The sequence below is a fragment of the Fomitiporia mediterranea genome (assembly GCF_000271605.1).
Source record: "Fomitiporia mediterranea MF3/22 unplaced genomic scaffold FOMMEscaffold_6, whole genome shotgun sequence".
NCBI lineage: Eukaryota > Fungi > Basidiomycota > Agaricomycetes > Hymenochaetales > Hymenochaetaceae > Fomitiporia > Fomitiporia mediterranea.
Window position 1 is genome coordinate 3,421,443 of NW_006760391.1, and position 20,216 is coordinate 3,441,658.

General features: G+C 38.4%; 1 protein-coding gene across 1 annotated transcript; it reads right to left on the minus strand.

Moving 5' to 3' along the window:
- Positions 1-12,601: 12,601 nt before the first annotated feature.
- Positions 12,602-13,769, minus strand: FOMMEDRAFT_28858 (uncharacterized protein; the record flags this gene model as incomplete). The annotated part of the gene is made up of 6 exons (XM_007266999.1): positions 12,602-12,756; positions 12,806-12,917; positions 12,997-13,122; positions 13,179-13,279; positions 13,333-13,474; positions 13,533-13,769. 6 exons carry the CDS (start codon positions 13,767-13,769, stop codon positions 12,602-12,604), a joined length of 873 nt encoding a protein of 290 aa, XP_007267061.1.
- Between the last annotated feature and the right edge of the window lie 6,447 nt (positions 13,770-20,216).

Below are 20,216 nucleotides of genomic sequence, written 5' to 3' on the forward strand. Positions count from 1 at the left end.
AGTAGCTAGAGAAACAGGCTAGAAACTGGGAGGAGGATGAGGATGGACAAGTTTACTAGGAAGGCTGACTGTATGTTCTAAAGGATTAGAAGCTGTAGGAGGACATTGTCTGAGCTCATTACAACAATCTGACTGTAGGACATTCAGGCCAACACAAAATGCAGGAACTCATTACTTGGAACTACTAGTAGTTAGGAATGTAGAGGGAAATCCTAAAGTATGTAACTAGTTATAATATGTGCTAACAGACTAAGGCCTACCAGACAAAGGTTTAGACTCCTCTACATCTGTATCAGATCCTGGATCACTCTTAGGAAGAAGTCTTAGTAGACCTGATTAGTAAGCTACCTGAGTCTTAGGGTTACAATACTATCTGTATAATTGTTGACTAATTCTCTAAGCAAGTCTATACAGTTCTGACCCAAACAGAACTCACTTCTAAAAGTATAGTGTGTATCTATTAGGATCATGTCTTCCAGTTGTACAGACTCCCTTAGAAGCTGATTCACAATTGTAGACTGTAATTTGAGTCAAAATTTATACAGGACTTGTATATACTTCTTAGAATTCAAGGGAACCCTTCTACTATATATTACCTACAGACTGATAGTCAAACTGAGCAAGTCAATCAGGAGATTGAGCTCTATCTCTGAATGTTTATTAATTATTAGTAGTCAGACTAGTCTGAATAGTTAGCTCTAGCAGAATTTGTGTACAATAACTAGTAATACTCTACAACAGGACAGTCCCTATTCTTCCTCAATTATGAGAGACATCTGTACTAGGGGACAGTTCTAAACTAGAACAGTAGTTCTGAATCTGTAATAGACTTTGTAGAACAGATACACAAGACTAGGGAGGATGTATGAGCTCTTTTAAAAAAGGTAGTACAGGTTATAAAGTAGAACTATGATTAGAAGAGATTTACAGTCAAGGATTACTAGCCTAGTAACAAAGTTATACTAGAAGCTACTAATCTGACCTTGGATTGTCTAATGAAGAAGTTGGACAACAAGCACTTCAGACCCTTTGTCATTAAAAAGAAGGTTAGTGCCTCTGTCTACAAACTCTAACTTCTAGCAATATGAAAGTACATATACTTAGTGTTCAACAAGGCTCTATTGTCTCAGTACTATGATCTAGGTTTTCCTTTACAACAAAGACCCCTACTACCTCTACCAGAACTCATTAGTTCTGAACCAGAGTACAAAGTAGAGTACATAGTGGATACTAAGCTGTTACACAGAAAACTCAAATTCCTTATTTACTAGAAAGGGTACCTAGTTGAAGAATGTACTTAGGAACCTGCTAAGAACCTTGCCCATACTCCTAAGGCAATCTGAGACTTCTATTAGCTTCATCCTGGTGCTCTGTACAAACTCAGCCTTACAGATTTCCAAGCCCTACTACTCTGACCTATGTCTAAATTACTAACCAAGCCTAATGTTCACTAATCAGAATGATTAGTTTTAGAGAGAGGGTGATGTTATAGTTCTCTACTCTTGTACCTTCTGTTCTAAGGGTTCTACACCCTTCTGTACTGGAACTCAGGACTTCTGTCCCTCAGGGGTACTGTCTGTAGACTATATGTATACTGACTCTTACTACTACCCCTCCTTACTTTATCATTCTGTTCCTTTGACCACCCTTTCATTCTTTGTTCATTCTATAGTCTCTTACCCTTTGTCCACCCCTTCATTCCTTGTACCTTTATCTTTGACCTTCCTTTCTTTCATTCTTTGTAGCTTATCATTCTTAGTAGCTCATACTCTCTGAGTACTCTTATATAGTTTAGTATATATAAGTGTACAAAATCAGACTGGTCTGGTAGTCTTGATCTTGTCTACTCTATGTTATGGTTCTCTGCTCTTGTGCCTTCAGTTCCAAGGGTTCCACACTCTTCTGTACTGGAACTTGAGACTTCTGTCCCTTAGGGGCACTGTCTATAGACTATATGTATACTGACTCTTACTACTACCCTTCCTTACTTCATCATTCCATTCCTTTGACCACCCCTTCATTCTTTGTTCATTCTATAGTCTCTTACCCTTTGTCCATCCCTTCATTCTTTGTATCTTTATCTTTGACATTCCTTTCTTTCATTCTTTGTAGCTTATCATTCTTAAGTGGCTCATACTCTCTGAGTACTCTTGTATAGTTTAGTATATATAGGTATACAAGATCAGACTAGTCCTGTAGTCTTGATCTTATCTACTCTAGGTAGTCCTGTACTCTTAGGCTCACTCTATATACTCTACTCTTGTCTCACTCTCTCTCTCTACCTGTTCTGTAAGTTCTGACTATGTTCTAGTGCTTGTGTTCTGTATTTCTGTTGTGTAGGATAGTTGTAGCCTGGGTCCCCTTACTAAGCCTTCAGGTCCCCTCTACACTGTTGCTGACATTAGATCAAGACTACTCATTACCACCCTACAACTCTCCTACATTTTGAGCATCAGTACTCACTGTTGTGTCAATCTCTTTTCTTTGTCCTGACCCTTCTACATTTTTAAATTTTAAACTCTCTAAACCCCTTTTAAACTTTTGCCACCCTTCTTCTATTCATTACCCCTTTTAGTTTAGTACTGATTCCTTTGTAGTGTAAACATAGACTCTCTTACACTAACTGCCACCCCTACTGTCCTACTAGATCAGCAGTTACAAGCAGAACTAGCTTAATATGTGTAGACCTTCATCTAAGAGGCCTTTACTAACTATGTGCTCTCAGCCCCTTCAGAACCTGTTCTGATTGTTCCAGAAGTTACAACCTGTTCTAGAAAGAAAGTGTATGTAGCCTGCCCTTCAGACTTTAATAGACAGTACTTTAAGGACTTCTAGCACTAAGTTGAACTATACATGACTACTACTTTGACTGATCTATCCTCAGATCTTAATTATGTCCTATTCATCCTCTCCTTCATAAAGGAAGGCAACATGGCCACCTAGGCCCAGAACTGGATTGAAGGCTATTAGATTAGAAGCCTGATCTGACTTTGAAACAATGAGTTGTACTTGGAATTCATAGGGTAGCTCTGTACTTCCTTCATTGATTCAAATGAGAAGTGTAATACACAGAATAAGCTTACATCTCTGTGACAGGGCAAACATTCCACTAATGCCTTCTTTCAGGAGTTTGATATCCTGGCCTAGAAGGTAGGATTCATACTCAGGTTTGATAATGTCCTCATTAGAATGCTTGAAAAAGCTCTTCACCTGAAACTAGTTAATAAGATTCTTAGAATAATGTTAGAACTGGTCACCTACACTGAGTAGAAGACACATACTATCTCCTTTGACTAAGCTACAGCTCAGATACATTAAGTCTGTGTAGAATACTCACACATGTGTTCAGCTCTAACAGTTCCAAGCCCTCAGATTAATCTGTCTGTAATTTACAATCAATCTGTTCTGATAGACATTAGAGAAGCCTGAAAGTAAGAAGCATACTTTGCCTGTAGAAAGTCAGGGCACTAGATTAAGGACTGTCTGTAGAAGTAACAGTATATCTGTCAGGTTATTAGAGTAATGATGAGTAACAAGTAGGATTTGTAGTAAGAAGCCTTTTCTGCAAATCCAGAAGTCATCTCAGAACTCTCAGACTCTGACTACATACTCTAGGATTTTGTAGAGGCTTAACAGTGAATGTAGTACTGAAGGGCTATAACTCAGATTTTTTAATAGTCACTTTTGATTTAATAGACACTGTAGGATTAGAAGTAAATAAAGTAAGAAAAGCAGAAAAAGTAGAAAAAGTAGAAAAAATAAATCAACAAAATTATTTATTAGAAAGAAAAAAGTCAGAAACAAAAGTAGATAGTTCTCCTATTTCTTCTGATTCTTTTGATTCTTCTCTTTACACTTCATCCAAGTCTAAATCCATACAATCTGACTTACTACTTCTATGTTCCAAGATCTCAGAATGTTTAGAACACTACCTAGCCCTGTTTACTACTTAGTAGTTTGTCTATAGTATTAAGCAGGGATAGTCTCAGCTGAGTTCACAGCTAAGGACATAGGTCTGTCCTTGTTGAAAGAGAGAGGTTAATAAGGAAATGTTAGTACATATACTTACCCTCTCAGATGACAAGACTGTACAAGCTGTATGTTCCCTTTAGAACAAGCAGTAGTTTATCCAAGAATGTTCCAGACACTAGCTCCAAGTCCCTGTCCTCTTAGCTCCCTTCTCAGAATCCTCCCAGATCTGAACAACAGCTCTGATAAACAGTAGATACACTAGTTTGTACATTAATAAGGCCTTTGTGTAGGAACACTACCTCCCTACTCAACATGTTCCACTTCTAATCCTAGTATACAATACAGACAGAACCCTGAACCAGAATAGTCAGATTACCAAGTTTGTCCAACTATAGATGACTATTCAGGATTATGAGGAAAGTATTGAGTTTAGAGTCACTAACCTTAGAAAGACAGACATCTTTATTAGATTCAAATAGTTTAAGGCTCACAATCCTACTATTGACTAGTTGGAGCAGATGCTTACATTCAATTAGTGTTCTGAGTCTTACAGCTACCTTATACTACTGTTCTAAGTAGATACAGACACTTCTAATGTTACTAACAGTTCTAATAAAGGTGACTAGTTGTTCTTCTTTGATTAGAATAGATATGTAGATACCTATTCTAGTCAAAGTGGAACAGAGTCAATCTGAAGAATGTCTGAGACAGAACCAGTCTAGAACCCTCTCAGAACAACTCTACTCTAGAACACATGTAGACCCAGCCTGCTGGATTTTGTCTGAGAGTTTCCTAAAGTCTTCAGTGAAGAGGAATTCAACCAGCTTCCTAAATACTGTTCCTAGGACTATGTAATTGAATTGACTAAGGGTTTCCAACCCAAGAATTGTAAGGTCTACCTACTCAACAGAGACAAGTAGGAGGTGCTTGACAAGTTCCTTCAGGAAAATCTTTAGAACAGCTGAATCCAACCCTCAAAGTCCCTCATAGCCTCCCCTTTCTTCTTTGTCAAAAAGAAAGATAGGAAGCTCTATCCAGTCTAGAATTATTGTTGTCTTAATAAGGGTACTATTAAAAACAAGTACCTACTCCCTCTGATTTAGGAGCTCATTAATAAGATGTATACATTCAGGGTTTTCACTAAGTTGGATGTTTGATAGGGATACAATAATATTCAGATCTGAGACAGAGATGAGTAGAAGGCTGTGTTCTAAACCAATTACAGATTGTACAAACTAACTATAATGTTCTTTAGACTAACTAACTTGCCTGTAACATTCTAGTCATTCATGAATCACATTCTCACAGATCTGATTGACTCAGAGTATGTTAGTGTGTATCTAGACAACATTCTGATCTTCACTCAGACAGTTGAGCACTATTACTAACTAATCTGAGTAGTTCTACAACAGCTCTGAGATAATAAACTGTTCCTCTAAGAAGTAAAGTACTCTTTTACATAGGAGTCAGTAGATTATCTGAGCTTTGTAATCAGTAGAGGAGAGGTCTGTATGGATCTGGCAAAGGTAACTGTAGTTTAGAACTGGCTACAATCTTGGAACCTGAAATAGGTCTAAGTGTTCCTTAGGTTTGCAAACTACTACTAATACTTTATTTAAGGCTTTAGTACTATTACTCAGCCCCTTCACAATCTTACTAGCAAAGATGTTCCTTAGTAATGGGACAATCAGTAGCAGTCTGTGTTTGAGTCCCTCAAGTAGGCTATTACTAGTAAGCCTGTATTAACAGTTTCAACAGTTGTAGACAAGTTCTGAGTCAAAGCCAACTCTTCCAACTTTGTGAATAGAGTAGTACTGTCCCAGTTTATTGACAGAAAGTAGTGTCTGATAGTATTCTGATCAGAATCCCTCTCTGTAACAGAACAGAACTACTCTATTTATAATAAGGAACTCCTTACAATTGTCTGTTCCCTGGAGGAGTAGTGTTAATATCTCCTTAGTACTGTACAGAAGTTTGAGATTTAGAGTAATCACCTTAATCTCTAGTACTTCTGAGTGCCTCAGAAGCTCAACTACTACTAAGCCTGCTGGATGTTAGAACTGTAGGACTTTGACTTTATACTGACCTACAAACCTAGAACACAAATGACAAAAGCTGATTTACTCTTAAGACAAGTAGGTCATAAAAGGGGGGAGAATGATAACAAAAATCTTGTTCTCCTAGACAATTCCTGTTTTGTGTCTGAGACAATCTGAGAGATCCAACTTGAATCTGAGGATGTTGACTTTGTTACCTGTATACAGTAAGCTCTGAGACACATACACAACCAGGTTGTAGTAAAGCAGCTAGAGAAGTAGGCTAGGGATTAGAAGGAGGATGAGGATAGACAGGTTTACTAAGAAGGCCAACTATACATTCTAAAGGATCAGAAGCTGTAGGAGGACATTGTCTAAGCTTATTATAACAATCTGACCATAGAACATCTAGGCCAACACAAAACACAAGAGCTCATCACTTGGAACTACTAGTAGTCTAGAATGTAGAGAGAAATCCTGAAGTACATGACTGGTTACAATACATGCTAACAGACTAAGGCCTACCAGACAAGGGTTTGGGCTCCCCTACATCTGTATCAGATCCTGGATCACCCTTAGGAAGAAGTCTTGGTGGACCTGATCAGTAAGCTACCCAAGTCTTAGGGTTACAATACTATCTGTATAATTATCAACCAATTCTCTAAGCAAGTCTATACAGTTCCAACCTGAACAGAACTCACTTCTGAAAGTATAGTACACATTTATTAGGACTACATCTTCTGGTTGTACAGACTCCCTTAGAAGCTCATTCATGATTGTGGACTACAATTCAAGTTGAAATTTATACAGGACTTGTATACACTTCTTAGAATTTAAGGGAACCCTTCTACTACTTATTACTTACAGACTGACAGTCAAACTGAGTGAGTCAATCAGGAGATTGAGCTCTACCTCTGGATGTTCATTAATCATTAGTAATTAGATTAGTCTGAATGGTTAGCTCTAGCAGAATTTGTGTACAATAACTAGTAACACTCTACAACAGGACAGTCTCCATTCTTCCTCAATTATGAGAGACATTTGTACTAGGGGACAGTTCCAAACTAGAACAGTAGTTCTGAATCTGTAACAGACTTTACAAAACAGATGTACAGAACCAGGGAGGACACACAAGCTCTTTTAGAAAAGGTAGCACAGGTTATAAAGCAGAACTATGATTGGAAGAGGTCTACAGCCAAGGATTACCAGCCTAGTAACAAAGTTATACTAGAAGCTACTAACCTGACTATGAATCACCTAATGAAGAAGTTGGACAACAAGTGCTTTAGACCCTTTGTTATTGAAAAGAAGGTTAGTACCTCTGTCTACAAACTCCAACTTCTGGCAATATAGAAGTACATACACCTAGTGTTTAACAAGGTTCTACTGTCTTAGTACTATGATCCAGGTTTTCCTTTGTAACAAAGACCCCCACCACCTCTACCAGAACTCATCAGTTCTGAACTGGAATACAAAGTAGAGTACATAGTGGATACTAAGCTAGTGTGTAGAAAGCTCAAGTTCCTTATCCACTAGAAGGGATACTCAGTTGAAGAACACACTTAGGAACCTGCTGAGAATCTTACTCATACTACTAAGGCAATCCAAGACTTCTATCAACTTCATCTGGGTGCTCTGTGTCAACTCTGCCTCACAGATTTCCAAACCCTACTGTTCTAACCTATACCTAAGCTGCTAACCAAGCCTAATGTTCACCAATTAGGACAATTGGTTTTAGAGGGGGGGTGATGTTACAGTTCTCTACTCTCATACCTTCAGTTCTAAGGGTTCTGCACCCTTCTGTACTAGAACTTAGGACTTCCATCCCTCAGAGGCACTGTTTATAGACTATATGTATACTGACTCTTACTACTACCCTTCCTTACTTTATCATTCCATTCCTTTGACCACCCCTTCATTCTTTGTTCATTCTATAGTCTCTTACCCTTTGTCCATCCCTTCATTCTTTGTATCTTTATCTTTGACATTCCTTTCTTTCATTCTTTGTGGCTTATCATTCTTAAGTGGCTCATACTCTCTGAGTGCTCTTGTGTAGTTTAGTATATATAGGTGTACAAGATCAGACTGGTCCTGTAGTCTTGATCTTGTCTACTCTAGGTAGTCCTATACTCTTAGGCTTACTCTATATACTCTACTCTTGTCTCACTCTCTCTCTCTGCCTGTTCTGCAAGTTCCAACTATGTTCCAGTGCTTGTGTTCTGTATTTCTGTTGTGTAGGATAGTTGTAGCCTGGGTCCCCTTGCTGAGCCTTCAGGTCCCCTCTACACTGTTGCTGACACTCTAGGTAGTCCTGTACTCTTAGGCTCACTCTATATACTCTACTCTTGTCTTACTCTCTCTCTCTGTCTGTTCTACAAGTTCTGACAATGTTCTAGTGCTTGTGTCCTGTATTTCTGTTGTGTAGGATAGTTGTAGCCTGGGTCCTCTTACTGAGCCTTTAGGTCCCCTCTACACTGTTACTGACAATCAGGTTTAGGAACACAAAAATTACAGTTAAAATACTGTCATTACTGTTTCTTGCATACACTAGCAAGTGAGTTCTTTCTTAAGATACCCTTAGTTCAGTAAGTCTGGTGACACTGTTGCAAGAGACACTGTAGGTAGGAAGATGTGCTTACTATAGGTCTTTTTCCTTGTGCTTGTACTTAGTTATCACTTCTTCATTCTCTTGAGTACTATTGCTGTACAAAATCTTAGGTGCACCTGGCAATATGTCTGAATCTGAAGAAGAGGTCCTAAAATGTACATTCCTGAAGAACAGATATTCCTTACCAGATATGCTTGTTTTGACTGGATTGACCTTTTGTAAGCTGTGCTCCAACTCAGACAGTTTAAAAATCGCATGCTCCTGGAATGCTGGGGTTCGACTCTTGGATTCATTACTGTCCATTAGAGGAATTAAACAAACAACTGAGGCTGGCACTGTGTTGGCATCACAGACTATGTTGAATGTATCTAGCAACATTTCTGTCCATACTCTTCTTAGTGTGATTGGCATTCGCTTCTGCTGCTCTGTTTCTCTACATTTTACAGAAGTATATGCCTCTATTCTCCCATGGTACACATCTGTTTCCCACTGCCCTACCTTTTGAATTTCAGTGCCAGGAACAAATCTGTTGGAAGGGCAATAAGTTGACAATTAGCAGACCAGTAGACAAATGCTACACAGCAAGCAGTCTGTTTCTGTGATAGGTCCTCTTTCAACCATTGTCAGGTTAATAGGTGTAGTTAGACCTTGAGTGATGTTGAAGATCTAAGGAAGCAAATCCAATTCATTGACTCAGTGCAACCAGCTGTTACAACAGCACTATTTTGACATGTATTTTGTATTAGTAAGCTTTCACAAATATGGCAATATGCATTGCCAAGTTCTGCAAGCTTAGATAGCTGTCAGTAATAAATCCCAATATTAAAGCTTTAAATGTATAAAACAATTTACTAGCTTGTAATTTCTCCTCATAAGCACAAAAGAAGACCATTTGAAAGGTATACAAATTTGATACATGTGAACATGGGCAACTTGGCCAGTGAGCTCTATGTGGCATAAAGTATACAAGAGGAAGCAACTGCAATTCTTCTGTTCTGGGCTATTACAACCTTGAAATTGATGTCCAAGTATATTGCAACAGGTTTCAGGTCAATACTGTAGAGGCAGCTTTGATAAGATGTAGCATGAGCTGCTAGGAACAAGAGATAATGGGTGACATCAATCCTACTTAGTAATCTCTATTGAATGAGTTGCTTTGATTTCACACAATAACACAAGTACTACCTTCTAGGAAGTACAATTTGAGCTCATAGTTGAAAGTCCTTCACGTCTGTAGGTTCTGCCTTGACTCCCAGTTGATGTCTTACATTAACACTGAACTATTTATGCTACATAGTGCCTATTTGTGTTCAGAACTGCTCTAGGCCTGTATCCAGCCACCAGTTGCTTGTGTTGCTGCACAGTCTAGTAGACCCTTTTATCATGGAAATTTCGAGTGCTATTTGTTTGGTGGCTTTGCAAACTAGAGTTTATATAAATTAATACTGAATAATGGTAAAGGTACTAGACAACTTACATTCCAGCAAATAGCCACAGCAACGAATGTGCATCCTCAAAAATTCCCTGTGAGTCCTCCTTGTCAGAATTCAGTTCATGAATAATGTACTGTGCAGGCACATTGTGGGCAATGTAATCACTAACATTTGCATATCCATTTATGATTGGAGCATGTCTTTCAACATGTAGGTGTCTAGGATCAAGCCCAAATCAATCTGGAAAACCTTCATTCTAAAGGAATCATGGTTGCATTTGTGATGCTATTCTAATTACAAACCTTAATGGGATCATATGGAGACCTTCAAAACTTGACTTGACACCACCAATATCTAAATCAATGAGAGGCAAGGTTTTGGTGGGCTTGTTCCCTCTAGTGTTGTTGTGGGCTCTGGTCAAAACTCTCCTTTGTCCATTCCAAATAGGAAAGAACTAACTACATGAAGAAAGTGATTATGTAATCCAAAGAATTAATAAAATCAAGAAGATCTGATAGTAACTAAAATCAGAACTCTTCATCAACAATTGTCAACACATTAATACACAGTTTTAAGATAACCCTTCACCAGAGTGGCCTCCAGCAAACACTGCAAAGTGCCCCTGAACTTCAAACGGCTGTGTAAAGCTGTCCTGAGCATATTGCTCCTCCAGATCTTGCACCTCATTTGTAAAGAGAACAGGACAGAACACAACACAGTGCTCATCACATGAAAAGCAGACAATTACCTGTTCTGCATCACTGGCACAGAAACAGACATTGCACTGCCCAATATAAAGGGAAGCAGCAACAGGATCACTGAATAAAATTGTCAGCCCTATACATTAGCTGGTAGTTCAAGAAGACAGAATTTACAAGAGGATGAGCTGGGTAACAAGAATATTTGGAAATCTAGAGGTTTGTTTCTGTTGAGACATAAGGATGGTTGGAGTGGCAAGATAATCTAACAGTTACACACAATATTAACACACTTGTCACTGCTCCAACCATGATTCTTCTTGAGCCTCTTCAATCTCTGTGTGATTGTCTGCACATTATTGTCATCAGCAGGCAACCCATACTTATAACATTTGTCAAAGAAGGACCAACCTAGCACTTAACCAGTGCTCACAATTCAAATATAACGAGTAATAAGTAGAGCCATTACAGCACCTCTGGAGTATCCGAAAATGGAAATATAGTCATTTGCCTCATCTATTGTGTACTTATAGTAAATCACAGTATTGGAACACAACTACAAGGCTCACAGTTTCCTACAAGATGTTGGAGGATAGATGCAACATATGACAGAAGTGCAGGAGCTATGGCCAAGTCAACAGCATTGTGCAACCCTGGCCCTGCACCCATGCCAGGCTATACAAGTGATGCTACAGCCTTGGTACCTATTCTCTTTAACAATGAGACAACCCACATGGTAATAGACAAATTGACCCCCTTCTGCACAACAAAGTGCAACGTTTAGCTGTGCAATATGCAAGGGAGGGATGTGATTGAGGCTGAATACCAACAATGCAGTCAGGGGGTGCAGGTTTCATACATTATACATTCTAGAGGTTTACAGACTCATGTGTAGTACCATCAAGCAGCAGGATATGATGGCAAGGCATAGCTGGGAACAGACACTATAGGAGACAATCAATAGTGAGTAAGGGGGTCCAACAATGCCTGGAACGAGGGTAGTCACTGCAAATATGAATTCAGCCCAATACAGGTGGATGTAGAAATTGACACAGTCAGGTGAAAGTCCTGTGACAATCAATGCTGCCTTATTTAGATGAATTATGCTTAACGTTTCCAATTAAGGCAGTGTCGATTGTTGCATGACTTTCACCTGACTGTGTCAATTTCTACATCCACCTGTAGAAGCAAGAAATACTTGCCAAAAACCATCCTAGTACATGCTTTGCAAATAACCCATTCTCTGTCCCCTAGACCCTGTTGCTCATCCCAATAATCCATCCGTCTACCTCAGGCAAAAGACTTCCAGTGCAATTCGTCAGGTATTTATACAGGTCCTAGACATATTGTAAAAGCAACCAGAAGGCATAGGGGTTGAGAGCAAGTAACAAACATCTGAATGACGTGTGATGTGAGCCAATCAGGCACACCTCAGCAGTATTTATAAGCATCAAAACGTGCTGATCACTTGACACAAATGTGGTTTCAGTCAGCTGGGTTCAAAGTACTTGGTGAAAAATCAGAATGTGGAGCAATCCTATTTGTGTAACAACAGCAACATTGAGTGGAGGAAGAGGTAAAAGGACAACAGAGATAGTAGCTGTAGCAACAGTGAATAGGTGCCATTCTTGTGTGGATGATTTGTTCTACTCTAAGTATTCAGTTGATATTGCTCTGATCACATGATAGGCGGACTGGTCACGAAAGTAAATGAGGAAGTAGTGAAGCAGGGACTATTTTGTGCTGTGCAGCATGAAGTAGATTTATTAACAATGGAAGGGTGCATACAGGCAAATGTGGTCATGAGTTAAGTAGTAACCAATGGTAAAGCAGCAAATGTTGAGCTATTGTAAATCAGCCATTGGTAGACTGGATGTCAATTTCGCTGGCTATATAATTACTATTCAAGTAGACGGAAATTTTATTTTCTTCACAGGTTTTCGAGACCGTCTCAATCATGTGTCGAAGGGGGCAATACTTGCCACAGGAGTACCTCATACAACTTGCACCTATCGAAATGTTATCTACGGATAAAGCAGATGCAACGAATGAACGTACATGGGGTCAGACCTTCCACAACTACAGTACCTACGTGAGGTTTCTGTCCACGCACTGCTCTCAGTTTTTGATTGCCATCAACTTTATTATACCACAGGCCGAGTAGATCCACCTGCATATTCATTGTTCGAGTAGCAATCTAAAAATTGTTAAGTATCAAAATTCCCTTGTATTGTCTGTTTACAGCTCACCAAATTTTTACATTCGTTCGAGTCAGGGCCAGTAGTGGTTGTAGCAACATTGTATACCTCCTGGAAGTATTTTTCAAATAAACCATTATTACCACGTGGGCAAAATTGACGCATAAGAATCCCGGTCTACACAGATTGTTCAATGCTTTGTAAGAAAAATCTGGTAATGCAAGAGAACTGACCATGCGGATCATTTCTACAAGAGCATTTGCAGCAATAGCTCCCTCCTTGACACCAAAAATCAATACACTTTTTCTTGTGGATTTGTCACTATCAATACGGTCTATTAACAAACTCGTAAGTAGAGTGGATGCTATTGATGTCCTTGCCACTTACATGACTCTGCAAGCCTGCGGTAGCCCGTTTTCAGCTGCTTAAACGGCTTGGAATTCAAAGACTTCAATGCATGCTTTCGTTTCTTTCCGTGAGCTCCAAATAGGGGAGTTTTCATTCGCAAAATCGGCCCCTTGGGATATTGCTAACAAGGCCTGTTAGAATAAAACTGCACAATACGCATTACTGATAGAGCTTCTTACAATGACTATAACTTCTATGTCGTCACTCTCTTCTATAGCTGCCTTGAAAGAAGAAAGGATTGGGCTGTTGATACTAGTATAAGGAGGTGGCGACCTCCCTCCTAGCTCGCCATACGCAGCTTCTACAGAGCAGTCAAATAAGAGGATGATCGCTCCGGAGGGGGCAAATTTGCTGCCGAGGAGGAGCTGCTCCTCACAGCCATAGACATCTAACAGGTTGGACACTATGTGTGGCATCTTCAGAGATGGGGGGAGTGGGGGGAGGCTTGTAACAGCCTTGTTAGGGGTTCGTACTAGTATGCATGATAGTGACTCAGCGTAACAGCGTCACCAATACCACGTGTCATCGTGTGTCCAACTTAACTTAGTAAATCCAGGTACAAAGTGTTAGTGTTTCGCACTACTACTGTTGTGTATTCAAGTTATACACATACGACTTTTGCGAATGCACATACACACCATACCTTACAGCTACTTAGGAAAAAATCAAGACGGGCGTATTTCATGCGCACATATTATATAAGGACCAAGGGATACACTGAATATTTAGAAAGTGAGGATGAGTGTTCTTGATGAATTTGTATAAAATTTCTTGGTCAGTACAGCATTTATATACATAATGGATACCCTGTAGGTGAGTAATTAAATTAAACTCATGTTTCATAAGAAAAATATACTTTACACTGTATACAATATGCTAATGCAGTCTCCTGAGTATTGTATACTCTCCTTAACTTTACAAATATGCACATGTACAAGCAAAACCCTAGACATTACTAGTATCTCAACCTCTTAAGAAAAAGACTCTTGCATCAGCGATTCCACCATCTACCAAACCGAGTATATTTGCATAAATCAATCTGGGGCGGATAGACTTGTTACAAACAAAGAGAGTTGCCTCTCTCCTTGTAAGCCCGGGGAATTCGGAAAATATTACCCGTCCAATCTCGTTTGTTCATTGTCCCCCAACTAAGTCGTCCCTGTTTCTCTTTCTGACACATGCCACTGGTATGATACTATATCACGTACATACTTTCCAGGTACATTTCATTTGTCATCTTTCACAAAAGCCGCTTTGCTATACTGTCTCACATTTTGGTCTCTTGGTAAGCCAATTACCCATGTTCACTCACACGATGCAATATTCTACGACCTGATCAGAATCGAGGCACTGTCAAGAACAATATCAATCAGCTCGAGCAACTTGAACCATTACTATGTACACTTATCTGTTCAAATCACATCTTGCACAATATGTGTTAACTCTGCTGTAGAAATTCAATGCTTCTAAAAGCCCTGCACTACTAGTAGATATGCTGGTATGTAAATTCGTTATCGAAAGAATTCACGTATAACTCTGAGGCTAACTCCACTGCTGTATGCTTGTTCCATCCTTGTGGACACTTCTTTCCAAACTTCGGGACAAGCTTGATTAGCATCCAGATATCCTTCAGTGACACAAGGAGTCCTCTCCTGGAGTTGTCCCCTGGCCTGAAACTGGGCCTTACTCGAAACAATTCAATATCATCATTAGGAAGATGGGCCTTTGTACCAGCAGGTGTACCTACAGGTTGACCTAACAATCCTTCTCCCAGCCTATAAACAAACACATATGCTAGAGGTCCAAGATTTGCTAGTGGATTTTGTTCATTATAATAAAGCAGCTTGAAGATAAGGCACAACTGTCCAACAAAATAGTCGCCTGGAGAGATAGGCACTTGAATACCAAGGTAAAAAGACACATAATTAATCTCACCAACTATGCTATGAATCGATAAGTCCTTTTTATGGCTTTTGACAAGGACAAAGTTATAACAAGAAAATGATGTCTTAGGTGGTGCGTGAGGCTGTGCCAAGACTGTAATTGGTGGCCTAGGTGTCTTGTTGTCCTGCGGATCTCTGAGCTGCACCTTCATCTTCCACCACACTCTAATCTTGCTGAAAGGCAAAACGTCAGTCTGAGTAAACTGTTTAAAATAGTCTCCAAGGTCACTCCAAAATCTACTAATCCTGTACATATCCTCGATCCTCTAGAGAGGGGCCTGCCTTATATGAAACAGGGCAGGCAAAATCCAAGTAGAAGATTCAGTACAAATAGCTTGACTTGAGGACAACAAATCCGATATTTCCTGATGAAGGAAGTGTGAGGCCAAGATGGTTCGACTCCTTTCCCAATGCTGTCGAACAACTGATGCATCCATGCAACTGGTATTCATGTGACACAGCTGCTGAGAAGCATAGTACCATTCCACTAGTTGTGGGAAAAGACAAACACGAAAAAGGGTGTCCAACCTCCTGCACATTTGAGCCTCATAATCCTTCTTGTTTGTAAGTTTATAGGGTTGTTTACAATGCAAAATATGGGCTTTCTCTGTCTGCTCCATTGTGAACTGCAAGATTGAGCCAAGGTTTCGAATGCATCTGGTCACATGAGTAATCTGTTCCAGTTTCTTTATATTAAACTGTCCCTTCGTCTTTGGTCCGTTCCTAACTCCTGCCACTAACAGCCCCTTCTTATACTTATGGAATGCAGTTAAGTATGTGTCCAGGAGAGCAAGAGTCACTGTGGACTGGCTATTGTACTGTGCCATGAAGACAAAGTTGAGGAGTGCTCAAAGTGCTCGAATAGAGTCCTTTGATAGGCTGGGATGACCAGCAATGATTGGTAAGATGATTCTTTCAAGATCCTTTGTCTCCTTTTGGGAATGCTGCTTAAATTTAGTTGCCTATGTCTGACTCTTGGCTACAGTACTTGGAGCTGTCTATCGAATTTGTGCTTCCCCATCACCTTATACACCCATTTTGCTGGATGGTCTTAGAAGAACTTATGGATCATGTGGAGCATGTCTGGAGCAAGGAATTCGTGTGGCCCTGTTCCTGCAAATCCCTCCTAAAACAGACAAATTACACCATTCAGACCAATTTCTCTGGCAAGCTCCTGAAATTTGTACAGATCTAGTAGACTGCATGTTGCTTCTAGGTACTGAATATCTGCAAGGATCTTCTCTTGAGTACAAAGCTCATGTAGCACACTGTCTCCAAAATCCCTGAGTGTAGCTAGTGAAGTTGGTACAGTATTCCCTGACATGCATGATATAGTCTACTACTCTAGGTAATCAGCAAGAAACACTGCTAAAATAGTCTGTACAAGGTGTTTCCCTCCTCTTGGGTCACTCATAATTTCCAGATTGACAGAGCATTGCTTCAAACCTGTTGTAATCACATCCATTACTGTATGGTAAAGACAAGCAGACAACATTGTCTGGAAATTGGACTCCTTGAACTTTACAACAGGGATCTGTCTGACTATGATCCAACAAGCATTTACAGCTTTTGTTCTGTATTCCTTACAAATATTACTAACAGTAAGGTAAACTGTATAGCATTCCTTGTCACCCTGCATTATAGTCAGGTGAGTCTTGTCTGATGATAGTATAACTAATCTGAGCATCTCTCCAGGACTGATTCTTGACTGAAATCAATTCATTCAGTAGAATGAGTAAAAAAATGGATAGATTAAACAGACCTGAATATTCCATACTATGTCCTCTGTCATCATTTCAGTATAAAGTCACTCTTGTTTGCTTTGGTCAGTCCATATCTTAACAGGTGCTAAATCAAAGTTTTTCACATAGATCAGATTCCTAAACAAGAATTTGAAGGTTTCTAGACTGTCTTAGTATAAGAGTTTGATCAGGTTTTGTGTTGTCCTGCCTAGAACAAAAATAACTTTTTCCATCCAACTTGGAGGGCTTGGCAACATCTTAACACAGTCTTGTAGCTCTTTAGCACTTTAGAACAAAAGTAGACAGGTTGTAATCTACACAAAATATTTTCATTACTGTCACAGTACAGGAGTCTGTAATTAGGTGATTTACTAACATAGTCTAAGGATAGGAGTTCATCAATCTTGCTAAAGGGTAATCTGGATTCAATAATTCATTTTGCTATTTGAAAGTCTTCCTCACAAGAGAACAAATAATAGGGGTTATTGTCTCTACAGTTACAAAAACAATCATTCTCTCATACATATATGAATGTATCCTCTCCTCTACCATACTCCTTTACTACACCTGGAAATGCTTCTACAACAGCTGTGTCACTCTGTACAGGACATAGCCTAGTACTTTGTAGTGTATCCAAACTCTTATTGTTGTCTAGGTGAAATGTTTTGTTTGTTTTGTAGAATCTGTCCAACACACTATTATTTATTACATAGTCTGTATCATCCTCATTTTCTTACTGTTCATCTTTCCTACAATCAGAGAAATGCCTAACACTATCTGATCTTGTAGTTGACAATGATCTTGAGTAAGACCTCAACTTTATGTTCCTTAGCTTGTCTCTATAGGTTGTTTTCCTCAAGTACATCCATAGCTAGCTATTTGACTAGAAGTCCCTTCTACATACCTTACAGTTGTGTACCTTGTCTACAGAAAGTCTGCTTCTGTGTTGTAAAGGTCTGTAGCTGCTTACTATCAGTACTGAGGAGATAGGGAATTGCTCCTTTATAATACATTACTTATATATAGGAAAATATGTAAAAAGTCTTGCTTAATATTATGTCTAGTACTCAAAGTGTAACTAGTAACTTGAGACTTAACAACTATTTGTAGAAACTCAGAAAGCTCAACATAAATCAAAGAATGTATACATTCATAACAATTGAAGACTCTTAGAAGAAATTAGAAATTTTTGACTAAATAACAAACAACTTTTTTTTAGCATTAGTGTAAGTGCAAATATAACATAATTTGAAGTAATAGGATGTAAAACACTAGAAGGTCTTCTTAATAGATCTGTACCTCTTCTTAGATTAGGGTTGGTGCTCTATAAGCTTGTAAATAGTTAAGAGTAGGAACAAGTCAAAATTTGTATTATAACTAGGAGTCTTGTATACTACCTTCCTACTAAACAATTTCAAGACTATAAACTGAAAGTATAATGTAATACTACTTACTAGGTTACTATGTGACTATTGAGAGCTTACTGTTAGTAGAACTTCCTGTTACACTTAGAACAAACACTATATCTGATTGTACAAGTCAATTATATTATAATGTTCATTATTAATTAAAAAACATACTTTATTTGTAGGTGTTTGCTTTTAATATAGTATTAGAGCTAGTATTTAAAATTCTTCTCAAAGCTACAATTCTAAAACATATACTGTATCTTACTATTTCTAGTACTTACAAATTCTTCTTATACTCTAGTATTGTTTATAGAACTCTTTATTCTAAATCCTGATTCTTGTTTTAACTGTTAGGTGGACAGACTGTTAATAGGGATACAAAGGGGAGGTAATTGATTACTAGGAATAAATGAATTCCTATTACTTACTTGGTTGTATTTTATTACCTTATTTAATTGTTTAAAAGACAGAAGACAATTTAAGAGACTAAGTGTAAGAGTTAGAGGGGGAGAAAGCTAGTAAGTTAGAAGAGCTTGACTAAAGTCTAGAGAGCTAAGGTAGAGAGTTAGGAGAGTAAGTATAAGGACTAGTAAGGTAGAGTAGTAAGTTTAGAGAGTAAGTGTAAGGACTAGAAGGGTAGGGTAGTAAGTTGAGAAAGTTAGAGTATAAACTAAAAGAGTAGGGTAGAGAGTTAGAGAAGTAGGTACAAAGACTAGAGGAGTAGGGTAGTAAGTTGGGAGAGTTAGAGTATAGACTGAAAGAGTAGGGTAGAGAGTTAAGAAAGTAGGTATAAGAACTGAGAGGGTAGAGTAGTAAGTTTGAAGAGTAAGTATAAGGACTAGAAGGGTAGGGTAGTAAGTTAAGAGAGTAAGTATAAGGACTAGAGGGACAGAGTAGAGAGTTAGGAGAGTAAGTGTAAAGACTAGTAGAGTAGGGTAGTAAGCTAAAAGAGTAAGTACAAATACTAGGAGGATAGGGTAGAGAGTTAGTATTATAGTTCTCTACTCTTGTATCTTCAGTTCTAAGAGTTCTACACTCTTCTGTACTAGAACTCAGAACTTCTGTCTCTTAAGAGTACTGTCTATAAACTATATGTATACTAACTCTTACTACTACCCTTCCTTACTTTATTATTCTATTCCTTTAACTACCCCTTTATTCTTTGTTTATTCTATAGTCTCTTACTCTTTGTTTATTCTTTTATTCTTTATACCTTTATCTTTAATATTCCTTTCTTTTATTCTTTATAGCTTATCATTCTTAAGTAGCTTATACTCTCTGAGTACTCTTGTATAGTTTAGTATATATAAGTATATAAGATCAGACTAGTCCTGTAGTCTTAATCTTGTCTACTCTAAATAGTTCTGTACTCTTAGACTTACTCTATATACTCTACTCTTATCTTACTCTCTCTCTCTGTCTGTTTTACAAGTTCTGACTATGTTCTAGTACTTGTGTTCTGTATTTCTGTTATGTAGGATAGTTATAGCCTGAGTCCTCTTACTAAGCCTTTAAGTCCCCTCTATACTATTACTAACATTAGATTAAGACTATCTATTACTACCTTACAACTCTCCTACATTTTGAGTATTAGTACTCACTATTACATTAATCTCTTTTCTTTGTCCTAACTCTTTTACATTTTTAAATTTTAAACTCTCTAAACCCCTTTTAAACTTTTACCACCCTTCTTTCATTCATTACCCTTTTTAGTTTAGTACTAATTCCTTTATAGTGTAAACATAAACTCTCTTATACTAACTGTCACC